Source organism: Chlorocebus sabaeus, chromosome 1, assembly GCF_047675955.1.
Source record: "Chlorocebus sabaeus isolate Y175 chromosome 1, mChlSab1.0.hap1, whole genome shotgun sequence".
Classification (NCBI taxonomy): domain Eukaryota; kingdom Metazoa; phylum Chordata; class Mammalia; order Primates; family Cercopithecidae; genus Chlorocebus; species Chlorocebus sabaeus.
In genome coordinates, this window is record NC_132904.1 from 128,598,454 (window position 1) to 128,611,096 (window position 12,643).

Sequence of the window (12,643 nt, forward strand, 5' to 3'; positions counted from 1 at the left end):
ACCTTCAGCATCGCTTTGATTTAAGTACTATGTATCTCCAGGGACCAGCAAGTCAAAGCGAGTCACATGGTTTTCTCTGGGGTATGAATCCATGGCAAGGCCTATGCTCTCTGTGTTCATGGTCTCAAAACGTGAATATAAGGATGAGAGGGAGGATACTGGAGTGACATATTTTAGGGTTTAAACAAATTACTTCTCCTCCTTCTATACTTTGGTATCATCTTCACAGGTCTCATTGTTGGGTTCTTACCAAGAAGTGACCGGCTCACACTGTCTTAGTTTGCAGGCCCTTTGAGGTTCCACATGTGCTATGGGAGGTCAAGTAACAGGATAGTACAACATTTAGGGCAGGTTCAAAGCCATGAGCACCAATGATCCCCCGTTGAATGTGTTGGACCCTGGTGGGTCATGTTGCTCAGTCTTTGCAGCGTGCACCATTTCCAGCCTCAGAAGGTGGTACTAGATGGGCTTCACTTGAATGCGGGTGAGAGGAGGGAAGCTCCACGAAGCAAGGAGATTCTAAAGCTGGGACAGCAGACAGCTGCAGCCTTCAACTGAAATGCACATTTCCTGACCTTCGGGAACAGAAACGATGTGTTTGGTTTATTTCCACTTGTGGCACTTGGAAGTTTTCTCTGTCCTCTATATCTGGGGAGGGGGACATACTATGAAACTGAAAAGAAGCATAAAGGTTTTCTAGGAGCAGATGCAGACTCTGACACATGATAACCACGTGACCAAAGGTAAAGTGGTTTAACTGTTCTAAACCTGGACCCCTAGGCTGTTAATAGGGATTGTAATGGTCGGAAAATTACATGAAGTGTTAGGTAATTAATGTGGCATCTGACACATGGTAAACCATGTACAACAGGAGCTTTTGTTTGTGTCAATAGCATCAGCATGTCCCCACCCCACAACCTTCCCTCACCCCTGGGCTCTTGCAGGTTTTGTTAAAGGCTCTGCAGTGTTGTCCTGTAGTGGAGCAAGGTGCAGACAGTTCCCTTCTCTCAACTTCTCTACCAGGAAAGCTATACACTGATCTAGGTTAGGCAGTGCTGAGCAGCCTGGATATCACAGCTTCAATGCTCACTTCTTAAACGAAAATACACCAGGGTATACAAAGCTTCAAGCAGGCAGTGTCATTTACTGGGAGACAACAGGGGCCTGAGAATGGACCAAGATGAAAAGAGTGCACCCCTCCCCCAAACCCATTTCATGCAAACTTGAGCTCCAATTACACCTAACAGGAGCAAGAGCGGCTTCATTCAAGGCAAACAATAAACAAACAAACCTGAAATAATTTGGTGCTGTCTTGTATATGTTAGAAAAAAGAAAGAAAGAAAATGAAGAAAAGTTAGCCCTTGGTTTCTAACTTACTAGGCAATGCAAATTTCTGCCAGCCCTGAAGATGTCTTGGACTGTAATTCCCTCTTCTCATCTCATGACTGAAGACAGCTTCCCGTTAATAATAAGTAATTTTAAAAGTCCTCCCCTGGGAAGGTCAAATGAGACCTGCTCGACTCTTCCTCTCCACTGCGTCTTGCTGCCGGATCCCATCAGATCCGTAAAAACGGCCGCCAGACCGGCTCCCCAGCGCCCCCAGAGCGAGCCACCTAGTGAGCACACCGAGTGGGCCCAGGGCAGAGTCCTTTTTTAGAAACCAGAAGGAAAGGAAATGAGAAAGACAGAGCTACACCAAGTCTGAGGGCCAAATTTACTTAAAAAGGTTAGACAATTACCCAAAGGGCTTAGATAAGAGCTGCTGAGTTTTCCAGAAAGGTTCAGAAAGCCATGGAGCATATATTTCTAATGCTTTAAAACATCTTCTCCCATGGCCTGCTTCAGAGAGAGGGAGTGTGTGTGTGTGTGTGTGTGTGTGTATGTGTGGTGTGCGGTGTGTGTGTGGAGTAGTGTGTTTGTGTGGTGTGTGTGGTGTGCGTGTGGTATCTGTGTGTATGCCTGGAGTGTGTGTGGTGTGTGTGGTGTGTGTGTGGTGTGTGTGTGTATGTGTGGAGTGTGTGTGGTGTGTGGTGTATGTGTGTGTTTGTGTGGTTTGTGTGTATGTGTGGTGTGTGTGGTGTGTGTGGTGTGTGTGTGGTATGTGTGGTGTGTTTGTGTGGTGTATGTGTGTGTGGTGTGTGTGGTGTGTGTGTGGTGTGTGGAGTGTGTGTGTGGAGTGTGTGTGTGGTGTGTGTGTGGTATGTGTGGTGTGTTTGTGTGGTGTATGTGTGCATGGTGTGTGTGGTGTGTGTGTGGTGTGTGGAGTGTGTGTGTGGAGTGTGTGTGTGGTGTGTGTGGTGTGTGTTTGGTGTATGTGTGTGTGGTGTGTGTATGTGGTGTGTGTGGAGTGTGTGTGGTGTATGTGTGTGTGATGTGTGTGGAGTGTGTGTGTGGTGTGTGTGTGGTGTGTGTGTGTGGTGTATGTGTGTGTGGAATGTGTGTGTGGGGGTGTGTGGTGTGTGTGTGGTGTATGTGTGTGTGTGGTGTGTGTGTGGAGTGTGTGTGTGGTGTATGTGTGTGTGGAGTGCGTGTGTGGTGTGTGTGTGTTGTATGTGTGTGTGTAGTGTATGTGTGTGTGGAATGTGTGTGTGGGGTGTATGTGTGTGTGTTTGTGTGGTGTGTGTGTGCTGGGGAGGCAGACTAATTCCCACCAATCAGGGATGTCAGAGAGTGTCACGGAGTCAATACAGCCTTGCTCTCCCAGGCCTGCTGGATCCTGCAACCATGACCCAACCCAGGACATGCCAACTTCCTTGCTGCCTCCCTGCATTGTGTATGTCCTTGGGCCCACAAGGCCCTGTCTCTGCAGAGACAGGTATGCTTTCCAAGTGTGTTTCTCTACTGCTGCTAAAAAGCAGTAGTACTACTGCTCTTCACTCTGCCACCCTGCTTGTTGTCTTGCCCTGAGGGATAGTGAAGACTTTGCATAGTTTGGATCAGACTGCCATCACTGGTAGATTCAACCGTCCCCTCTGGCAAGTGATTTGAGTGGAATCCAAAAGTCCCTCAGGCCTCCAAGACCTCTAACCAACTGCTGTGCCTGAATATCCCAAGATCATATTTTGAAGACAATAAAATTGTTTAGATATAAGAGTTTCATTGTTGTAGAGGCAATAATACACTAGAAGTGGTTGTTTCCCATTAAGATGGATTAAAGCATTAAACCAATAGCTATTTGTTTTCATCTTTAGTATCCACCACAGTATCTGTCGTCAATAATACATAAGGCACAGCTCCTAAGCTCCAGGAGCCCCCAGACTAACCATAATCACACATGAAAAAATAGGTCCTAGTGTGTATCTGTGCAGCGAGGGTTATTGGAACTCTGATGAGGGCAATTCTTGACCACACGCAGAAAGAATTCTCGGTGGAACTGCGAAAAGACGAATACACTTTAAAGCTGTGTGTAAGTGTGGGGATAGAGGAAGAACAAGATGGAGCCTACAAAACTGAAAAACATTTGAGAGTATTGTCAGTTGTTATTGAGGAGTTCAACTTAGTACCAGTAATAACTTGCACATATATGTTGCTTTATGGCTCACAGAACAACCCATATACTTCCTTTCATCTGATAATGCAGACCAGGTATAATAGATATTGTTCCTGTATGTACACAATTCAACTGAAATGTTCAAGGCCGTGGAGTTAGTGAGATGTAGAGTAAGAATCAACCCCAGGTGCCTAGGCCCCCAAACACAGAGCTTTCTAGGGCATTGACATTGCCCATGAGGTGCAGGCACACATGGGGAAGATGCTTCCTTGGAAAGCAGGGACACTGGATAAGCCTTGCTCAGAGGCTCTAGGGCCAGAAAGGGCTTTAGAGCAGTGTTCTCGATTCTGGCTCCACATTAGAAATACTGAAAAAGATGTTTTCAATGGCCACGTCCATTCCCAAACCCAGGAATTTCGACATCATCAGTCTGGGATGGAATTCCTAGCATCATCAATTCCTGGCAACGGAATTTCTAAAAAGCATCCCAGATAACTCCAACCAGGTTCGTGCCACCACTTGAGAGGTCCTTCATGGACCTGTCTCTACTTGAGTCTCTTTTAATGTCTTTATCTTCCCAGACTAGGAGTAAAGTCTTTGAATGTACCCAGTTCTTACTCAGCCTGGGCAACTGAAACACTGAAATGGAAAAATCATGCGTTTGTTTTGAATAGTCTAACGGTGACTCAAAATCTTCTAATTTACATAAAAAAGAACTGAAGGTAGGTGCAAAGTACGGAAACACACCCAGGCAAACAACAGAACTTTATCTTTGGAAACTCTACTGCCCAGGTTGCTTTGGCAAAATCCCACTGCTCAGATTATTCCTTGGCAGTAGTTAAACCTCAAATACTTGGTTTTGAATGGATTAGTTCAGAACTCCAAATGAAAATGCAGGGACATTTTAGAAAAGAGCCATTAAGCATAATCCCAGATCAGCAAGCCTGGATCAGCAAAACTGATTATCCTGCTGTTGAAATAAAAAACACAAAACACCAAAACAAAAGCAAACCAGAAAGAAAACCCTGTATGTTGGTCGGAACTTCTCCTATTGAGTGGAAAAGTTACAGCAACAAGCTTGCCTCCATCTCACCGCAGCACCTCAAAATGTTCATGTACACAGATGATGTGGACCCACAGAGGAACTCAAGCAAACTTGGAGGAGATTGAGGCCTGTGAAGAAAGCACAACTGGCCATGATTCATTCTGCTGAGATGGCTTAATAGACACCAGCTGACCACACTGAGCATCCTGGGCTCCTTTACTGATGTGGACATTGATTCAGACACATGACTTCTTGATTCTTGTCATATCTAATCTAATAGAGAGCCACAGAACATTTTCAACCCAACAGCAGATAATTGTAATGAAGTGATTCTGGCCAAGAGGGCCCATTTGTAATAATGAATTCAAATCAGATTCATGGAAGCTATAATTCAACCATAGTGAATAGCACCTTCATTTTCCATATCATCTCTCTTCCAAGAGGGCAAAATAACTCAATATTCAAATAATTATTTTTACTTTTCAAGTAGCCCTATGAAGTAGTTATGAGGAAGATAATATTGCCTCACTTATAGAAAATGAGTTTCATCCACGTTCAAAACTTCAGTGTCATCTTTGGCACAGCACTTCCTAATGTCCCTCAGAGCAATCAAAGACCTGTCACAACAAAACTGATATCCCAAAGGAGGGAAATCATTCTTCTCTAAGCTGTGCAGTTTTTTTCTGGGAAATTTAAAGGCAGACCCAGGTTTCCTGACTCCTTTGCTTTTCCTACTAGGTCTCTCTCCTCTTCATGGGACTTCATTCAAGATTTAGAAACAGATTCGAGATACTTTGACCCAGGACAACCACATTAAAAGTGTTTTCCGTGTGATGGGCATGGGTATCATTCAGTGTTTTTTGGTGCATTCTAAACATGCGATGCGCTTGGAACACTCAGTTTCCAAGTAATGAATCCCTAATGAATGTCTTTAAGGAGACAAAAGAATAAGAAACTATACTTAAGAATTACAACTTACACAGCAAAAAACACCACCAAATAAAACATGGTATATTTACCTAGGGTTAAAGCCATGGGCTTCCAGAAACTGAAAACATGGACTCTCCCTCAGAGTACTGACAAATCAGTTATTTGTTAAGATGGGCACACAACACACAACTCTTAACCAATAGAGCAAAAGAGTAAAAACAAAAGGAGAGAGATGGGGACATATAGAACTTTGCAGACGATGTTTATGTTCTTTTAAGAAACACTGTGGGAGCAGTGAAATCAGAACCTTAAAAAATCAAGGAATAAGAAGACTTAAGTGATAAAGACAAAAAAGAAGGAAAATAATGAGTAACAGATGAACGTATATATTATGGGAGCATCTGATAAAAACGAAGGAAGAAAATAATAAAAGAGAAGATGGCATGAGCTAAGAGAATGAGGATTTAAAGAGAATAAAATGTAGATAACGTGCTGAATTTCTCTATTCTGGGGTAAATGTATAGAAGAGACGCAAAATCAACACGAGACATGTGCTTACTTAAACAAAAATTACACCATGCAACCAGGTAACAGATAACAGTTATGCTAGAACATGTAAGTTATTCTTTTTTTCTGCAAAGAACAAAAAGCAACTATTCAGCTTTTCTTTTTTTATTCCCATCCCCATTCCCAAGCCCAGCTGCTCAACATTAGAACTGAGATCATGAAAACAGGCCAACAGCTAATAAAAAATTGGTAGATCGAAGCTGGCCCTCTGCTGGTGGAATAGTCTTATTGCATCTCAGAAAGCAGAAAGCTCAAGTTTTCAAGCTTTCTGGTTTAATTTGGGGGGAAAGGAAGAGGACAGAGAGAGGATTTTGGAAAATTCAGGACTCAGATCCTATTCAGTGCTAGACCTCTTAGCCCCCAGTGGCACATTAGATGGTAAAGAGGTGTGTGGCAGCATCAACATCCCTGAACACTAGTAATATTTACTGACAATTCCTTGGTTAACATGTATTATAACCTGTGTGCTATTCATATCTTTAAGCCAACTAGTCTACTGCAAATGCTTATTGGGAAATGTTCCCTGATTCCTCATGGAACCTTCTTTGAAGCAATGAAGTAGGGATATTACATTCTAGTCTGGGGCAGGCTGAGCGGTACCCACATGGCCAGGAGGACTTTTCCCTCACATCTACCAGGAAGGGCCTCTCAATTCTCCTTTTTTCTCCATTTGCTTTGGGCTTCTGAGAAACAGCACACAGGGTTCTGGGATCTGTTCTCTAACTTAAAAAAAGATCCAGCTAAGTATCACCCAAAGTGGCAGAATGCAACCTTCACGCTTGCGCTTAGGGAAAGAATTCCGGTGTCCCAGAGACCTGTCTTTCCTCCTCCAGGGAGAGGCTTGTCTAGATGCAGGAAAGGTTCCACCAGGAAAGCCAAGGGAGGAACAGGAAGAACTCCCACCCTCACACTCTCCTAGGAGAAGCCAGGCATTTTGGCTGCAGAATCTGGGTCAGGATGTTTTATTTTCACCATAACCATCAAAGTCATCGGCAGGGCAAATGCATTCGCCCTGTGTACATTGTGAGACATAGTTAAGCTGGGACGTCCCTGAATCTGTCTCCTAGGACCAGAACTGCCTCATTAAAGGGATAAAAGATGATATCTGCTGAGCTGGTGGAAAGTGGTGGCTGCATTTTTATTAAAGTCTCTGCCGCAGCAAGCCCAGTCCCCAAAGGTTCATATTCCAAGATTCTCCCCCTCTCTGCCTGGAGCATGCAAGTGATTCTCTGTAACTCATTAAGGTAAAACAAAAAGCTCTCCTATTGTGCTTTTCAGATAGGACTGATGTTGTTGCATAAAAGCTACAGTTTCCTTTCCTTGGACCCAGTCTGCAAAAATAAAACTGCTCTAATAATTTACAATAGGGACCCTAGGAGCACTACACCAGGTTGGGCAGGAGTCCTGGGTCTTGAGGAGACTCATAACAGGCCGTGGCCTGGCACTGGTATTTGCACAGCCTTACATTTGAGGTGCATCTCTGATAGGGGCTAGCCTGGTGGTCCTGAGGACGATCGTGCCTCATCATGTACCTTCTGGCCTGTGACAGTCATCCAAGGGGCTCAGGCTAGCCACCCAGTGTTTCAAATCCATGCCCTCATGTTCTTATCTTGGTGCCCACGCAGGAGAGAATCTAGCCTGTCATGGCTTCATAGAACCATGGAGTCCCACACGTGGACTTCAAGGTTCACGCAGAAGATCCTGGACCAGCATAGACGGAGCACACGACAAACCCGTCCAGGGGCACGGCGGTCGGCACGGCAGCGCGCAAGCGGGCGCCCCTCGGGCCTGCACAAGGCCCTCGCGCTCCGGTCCCCCTCTCCCCACCTCTCCCCAGCGACCGACCGCAGCCCAGGGGCTCGGCCCCGCGGAAGGACAGCTCCCTACCTGAGGGTGGCGCTCTCCCCCTGCCGGACCGTCACGTTGTCCATAGCTTTGGGGAAGGTGGCATCTCCGCTGCGCACGGGCACTCCTGTGGGTACAAGGAACAGCAGCCTGAGAGACACGACCACGAGGCACTTCCAGGGCAGGAACAGGTACCCACAGACCCCCATCCTCGTCAGCCACAACTTCCCAGAACTCCGGCAGCCGCACGGTCCTGGTCCCCCGCCCCGCGCACCAGCCGGCTCAGAAGCGGTGCGGGGAGGAGGGAAGGGGCACAGCTCGCCAGGAGCAGCGGGAAGGAGAAGAGAGGAGTCCAGGCTCTCCGGAGTCTAAGAATTCTTCCTCAGATCCTGCCTCTGCTTTCCAGCCTAGCAGAACCAGATGCCCCCTCCTGCATCCAAAAAAGAGCTTTCTTGACGCTCCCCTGGGGCGGAGGGAGGCAGCCGGGAGGGGAGAGGAGGTGGCAAGGTGCGGGGATGAAGGTCACAGATTGCGCTTTCTCTGCCTCTCTCTTCGAGACGCTACTTTAAGATTCAGTTGGGCACGTTCTGCAGAGCTCTGGCATCAAAAGTTTATAACCCAAAGAAGGCGGCAAGTGTCTCTGACATACAGGAGCTGTCATAAAAAGCTGCGGCTTCAAGGAGCGGAGGAAATGTTTTATTAGATCACACACGTGTACAGATGTACGTGTCCCCCAGCCCCAAGCCTCGCATCTGGAACCCCAAGGCGGCAAAAAGTTCCAAGGCGGGGACGCGCAGCCAGGGTCCTCCGGTCGTGGGTCTTTCGCAGCCCGGTCGGCGACTCGCGGCCAGCCCGGGGAGCGCCGCCCGGCGCAGGCTCCGGGCGCACGGGGAGCTGGGCGGACGGCGGCCCCCGCCTCCTCCGGGGACGCGGCACGGGACGCGGGGACGCGCGGACGCCACGCTCAGCGGCCGCCCCCGGGCTCCGCGCCGCCTTCCTCCCGGGAGCAGCCCCGACGCGCGCGGGCCCCGACCGCCGGGGTTGTCATGGCAGCAGCTCCATCCCTGACCGCCACTTTCTCCCGGTGCCGCCTCGGAGCCAGCGGGCGGGCGGGCGGCGCGGACTGCGCTCTCATCCCGGCGGGCGGGCGCGGGGCGCGGGCGCCCACCTTAACCCCGGCCGCGCCCACCGGGCTGGGGATGCCTGCAGGGATGAGCCCGCACCGCGCCCACTCCGCTCCGTCCCGACACCCGCGCCAGCAGCCGAGAGAACGCTGCGCCCCTCGCAGTGGCTTCCCCTGCGGAGGGGTGAGGTGGGGGGAGCGGGGAGGGAGAGAGGAGGGCGGGAGAGGGAGTTCTGGGGAAAGCAGCAAATTGAAAACTGACACTGGCACCTTCCCTCACAGATGCCAGCGCAGAAGTTTTCAAAGCCCGCCCTGGAGAGCTGAACTACGCTGCCCAGGCCAGGTGGGCACCGGTGTGCCTGTCCACCGCGCTGCGGCCGGTCCCCGTCCAGCCGAGTCCAGCCCTGACGGCGCGCTGTCCTGGGCCCGTGCGGAGACGGAGTGGACCCACCTCCAAGGACCCACCTCGGAAACGCCCGTGCCCCTCCACTGGACGCCTGTCCCCAAAGTGGCAAATCTCAATTTCTCCTTAAAACACAGCATGCAACATTTGTCCCAGTCCTACACTTTATCGTGGTAAAAAGCAGGGACTGGGAAAAACACAGGAAGATCCTAAAAAGTAGTAGGACTGATCCCCCTAAGACCCCTCACAGGAAGTGGCACCGCAGTGGTGCTGGGAGGTGACTTGGCGCTCTTGGAGACCAGACCTCCTCTTTGGTCTCTTTCCGCTCTAAACCCCAAAGCTCCGCTTCCCTTGGGCCCCTCGGGAGGCCGCCTCTGCTCCCCTGGCAGAAGCCTCCCCGTTGTATTCTAATTTAATGGTTGCTATGCGCATCTGCTCTACTGTATTTTTTCTCAAAGCCTTTTGTTAAATTAGACCGGGCTCTGCACAATTGGCAAAATGAAATTTAATTCAAAAATAAGCATTAAGCTCTTATCGTTTATTACTTTAGTTGCTGAAGGATACAAAGGCATACTACTTGCTTTCAGTTCTGAGAGACTGAGCACAAATAAATACCGCCCCATTCCCCATTCTAAAAGGGTTAGACCACATATATGTGTAGGTCTAAAATTTTTAATTAGTGCATCTTACCTAGAAGGGAGAATACTAATCAGTAATTGTATCAGCTGTAGTGAAACATATATAGACATATGCTGCTTATGAAGGGGGATACAGTCTGAGAACTGTCTTTAGGAGATTTTGTCATTGTGTGAATATCCTGATGTGTACTTCCATAAACCTAGATGGCATAGCCCACTACACACCTAGGCTGTGTGGTAGAGCCTATTGCTCCTAGGCTGCAAGCCTGTACAGCATGCTACTGTACTGAATACTACAGGCATCTGTAACACAATAGTAAGGATTTGTGTATCTAAACACAGAAAATGTACAATAAAAATAAAGTACAAAAGATTAAAAAAAAAAAAAAGGTACATCTGTACAGGACATTTGCCACCGACGGAGCTTGCAGAACTGGAAGTTGCTCTGGGTGAGTCAGTGAGTAGGTGGGGAATGAAGGCCTAGGACATTACTGCACACCACCATAGCCTTCATAAACGCTGTACAATTAGGCTACCCTAAATTTATCAAAACACATTTTTCTGTCTTCAATAATAACTTTAGCCTACTGTAACTTAACTTTATAAACTTTGAATTATTTTAACTTTTTGACTGTTGCATAACATTAGCTTAAAACACAAACATGTTGTACAGTTGTACAAAAATGTATTCTTATATCCTTATTCTAAGCTTTTTTCTAACTTTTAAATTTTGTTTGCTAAAAACTAAGACACAAATACACACATTAGCCTAGGCCTACATGGAGTCAGGATGATCAATATCACTGTCTTCTGCCTCCACATTTCCTCACACTGGAAGAGCTTCAGGGACAATAACACGCATGGAGCTGTCACCTCCTATGATAGCAATGCCTTCTTCTAGAATCCTCCTGAAGGACTTGCCTGTGGCTGTTTTACAATCACCTTTTAAAAATAAGTAGCAGGAGCATACTCTAAAGATAAAAAGTATAGTATAGTATACATAAAAATTAGTGACATAGTCATTTATATTTGTTATCAATTATTATGTACTGTACATATTTGCATGTGCTAGACTTTAATGGGATGGGTAGCATAGTAGGGTTTCTTTACACCAGCATCACCACAAATACCTGAGTGACGCTTTGAGCTAAGACATTAAGATGGCTACAGTGTCACTGGAGTACATTAAATTTTAGTTCCACTGTAATCTTTTCTATGCCACTGTCATATATGCAGCCTGTCATTGACACAGCATTGTCACACAGTGCACCAGTGGGTTAGGTCCTTTCCAGAAAGCAGGTGTGACAAAGGCAGCAGTGGGGTCCAGCTCTCATCCATAAGCTCCTGAGGTACAAGGCTCTGGGGAGCTGTGATGCAGAGAGGAGAGGCTGGGGCTCAGGGAGCAGCCCCACAACCTAATTTGGGATTTCCTACTAGCTCTTATGGCACATGTCTTTTCTCAAGACTTGAGTGAACCCGGGTTTCCTGATTGACACCGCACTTCAGCCTCTCAGCTCTGAGTTCTAGTCTAGTGTCACCAGACGGGAAAGGCTCTTTTTCATACTTTAACTTGTGTAAAGCTGAGAACCTGAGGCCGGGCTTCTGATTTTCTTCAGTTGCAGAGTTTGGAGCTTGAACACAGGTGGGTGGCAGCCGTGGACTTGGGCCAGGCTTCCCCTCAATGCCCGCAGCTCTGCCACTTGGTTGTAGGGCATTCAGATCCCTTCCTCTCCTGGACCTGCTGGTTCTATTGCTTCTCAGGAGACGAAAATGGGGCAGTTGCTAAATCAACTCATAAAAGATTGCTTGAGACAGAAAGAGTTATTAAGGACAAAGAGAAAGGCTAGGACAGCATGAGATTCCCCATAGGAAAAGAATGGCTGAGACAAGTAAAGAAGAGCAGCAGAGATGGGTGGAAGCGAGGCATAAATTTTCTTAACAGTATATAATAAGTCTTGCTCTTGCGAAGAAATAAACCAAGTTTCCCATTTTTTGCACAGCTGGCTCCCCTGAAATAAGGTATCTGGAGTCCTAAAGAAGAGGGCCTGTGTCTATTTTCTTCTGTAACAGCGTTTCCTAGCCCAGTATTTTTGAGTGAATAAACGGGCTCAACTCATGGGCTAACAAATCAGAGAAATGACTGCAAAGGTCGCATTTCATGTTAATCTCTGTGAGCCTTCAGTTGTGTGGGAGAGAGTTCATTCCTCTGTAGGACACTGCTGTGGACTGGTGTGTCCATTTATAGAATATCAGGCTGAGACCAAATTGAAATTAGAAACAGAAAATGAGTTGAGGTTCACAATGAACAAGGACTAAGTAGTCTCTGTCAGAACTTTTCTAGGAAATGCTTGGCTGAGTGTCATGACAAGGTGGCCCCTAGTGAAACCCTCTTAGATATGTTGAAACATATATAAAGACAAATTAACATCATGACTAAGAGTATCCCTTATCGGAAATGCTTGAGACGAAAAGTGTTTCAGATTTTGAATTATTTTAAATTTTGGAGTCTTTGCATTATACTTACTGTTGAGTATCCCAAATGTGGAAATCTCAAATTCAATATGCTCCAGTGAGCATTTCCTTTGAGCGTCACGTCTGTCCT

At 47.0% G+C, this 12,643-nt stretch overlaps 1 protein-coding gene across 3 annotated transcripts in view; it reads right to left on the minus strand.

The window, feature by feature from the left end:
* Positions 1 to 12,643, minus strand: part of OPCML (opioid binding protein/cell adhesion molecule like) — a 1,159,273-nt gene that overhangs the window by 540,441 nt on the left and 606,189 nt on the right. For 2 of the 3 annotated variants that reach the window (XM_008021557.3, XM_008021556.3), the window contains exon 1: positions 7,920 to 8,818. In XM_008021557.3, the coding sequence (XP_008019748.1) occupies positions 7,920 to 8,086 (167 nt within the window). In that variant the 5' untranslated portion in view covers positions 8,087 to 8,818. Of the gene's footprint in view, positions 1 to 7,919; positions 8,819 to 12,643 lie in introns of those variants that run through there. The other variant, XM_008021558.3, reaches the window with a different exon arrangement.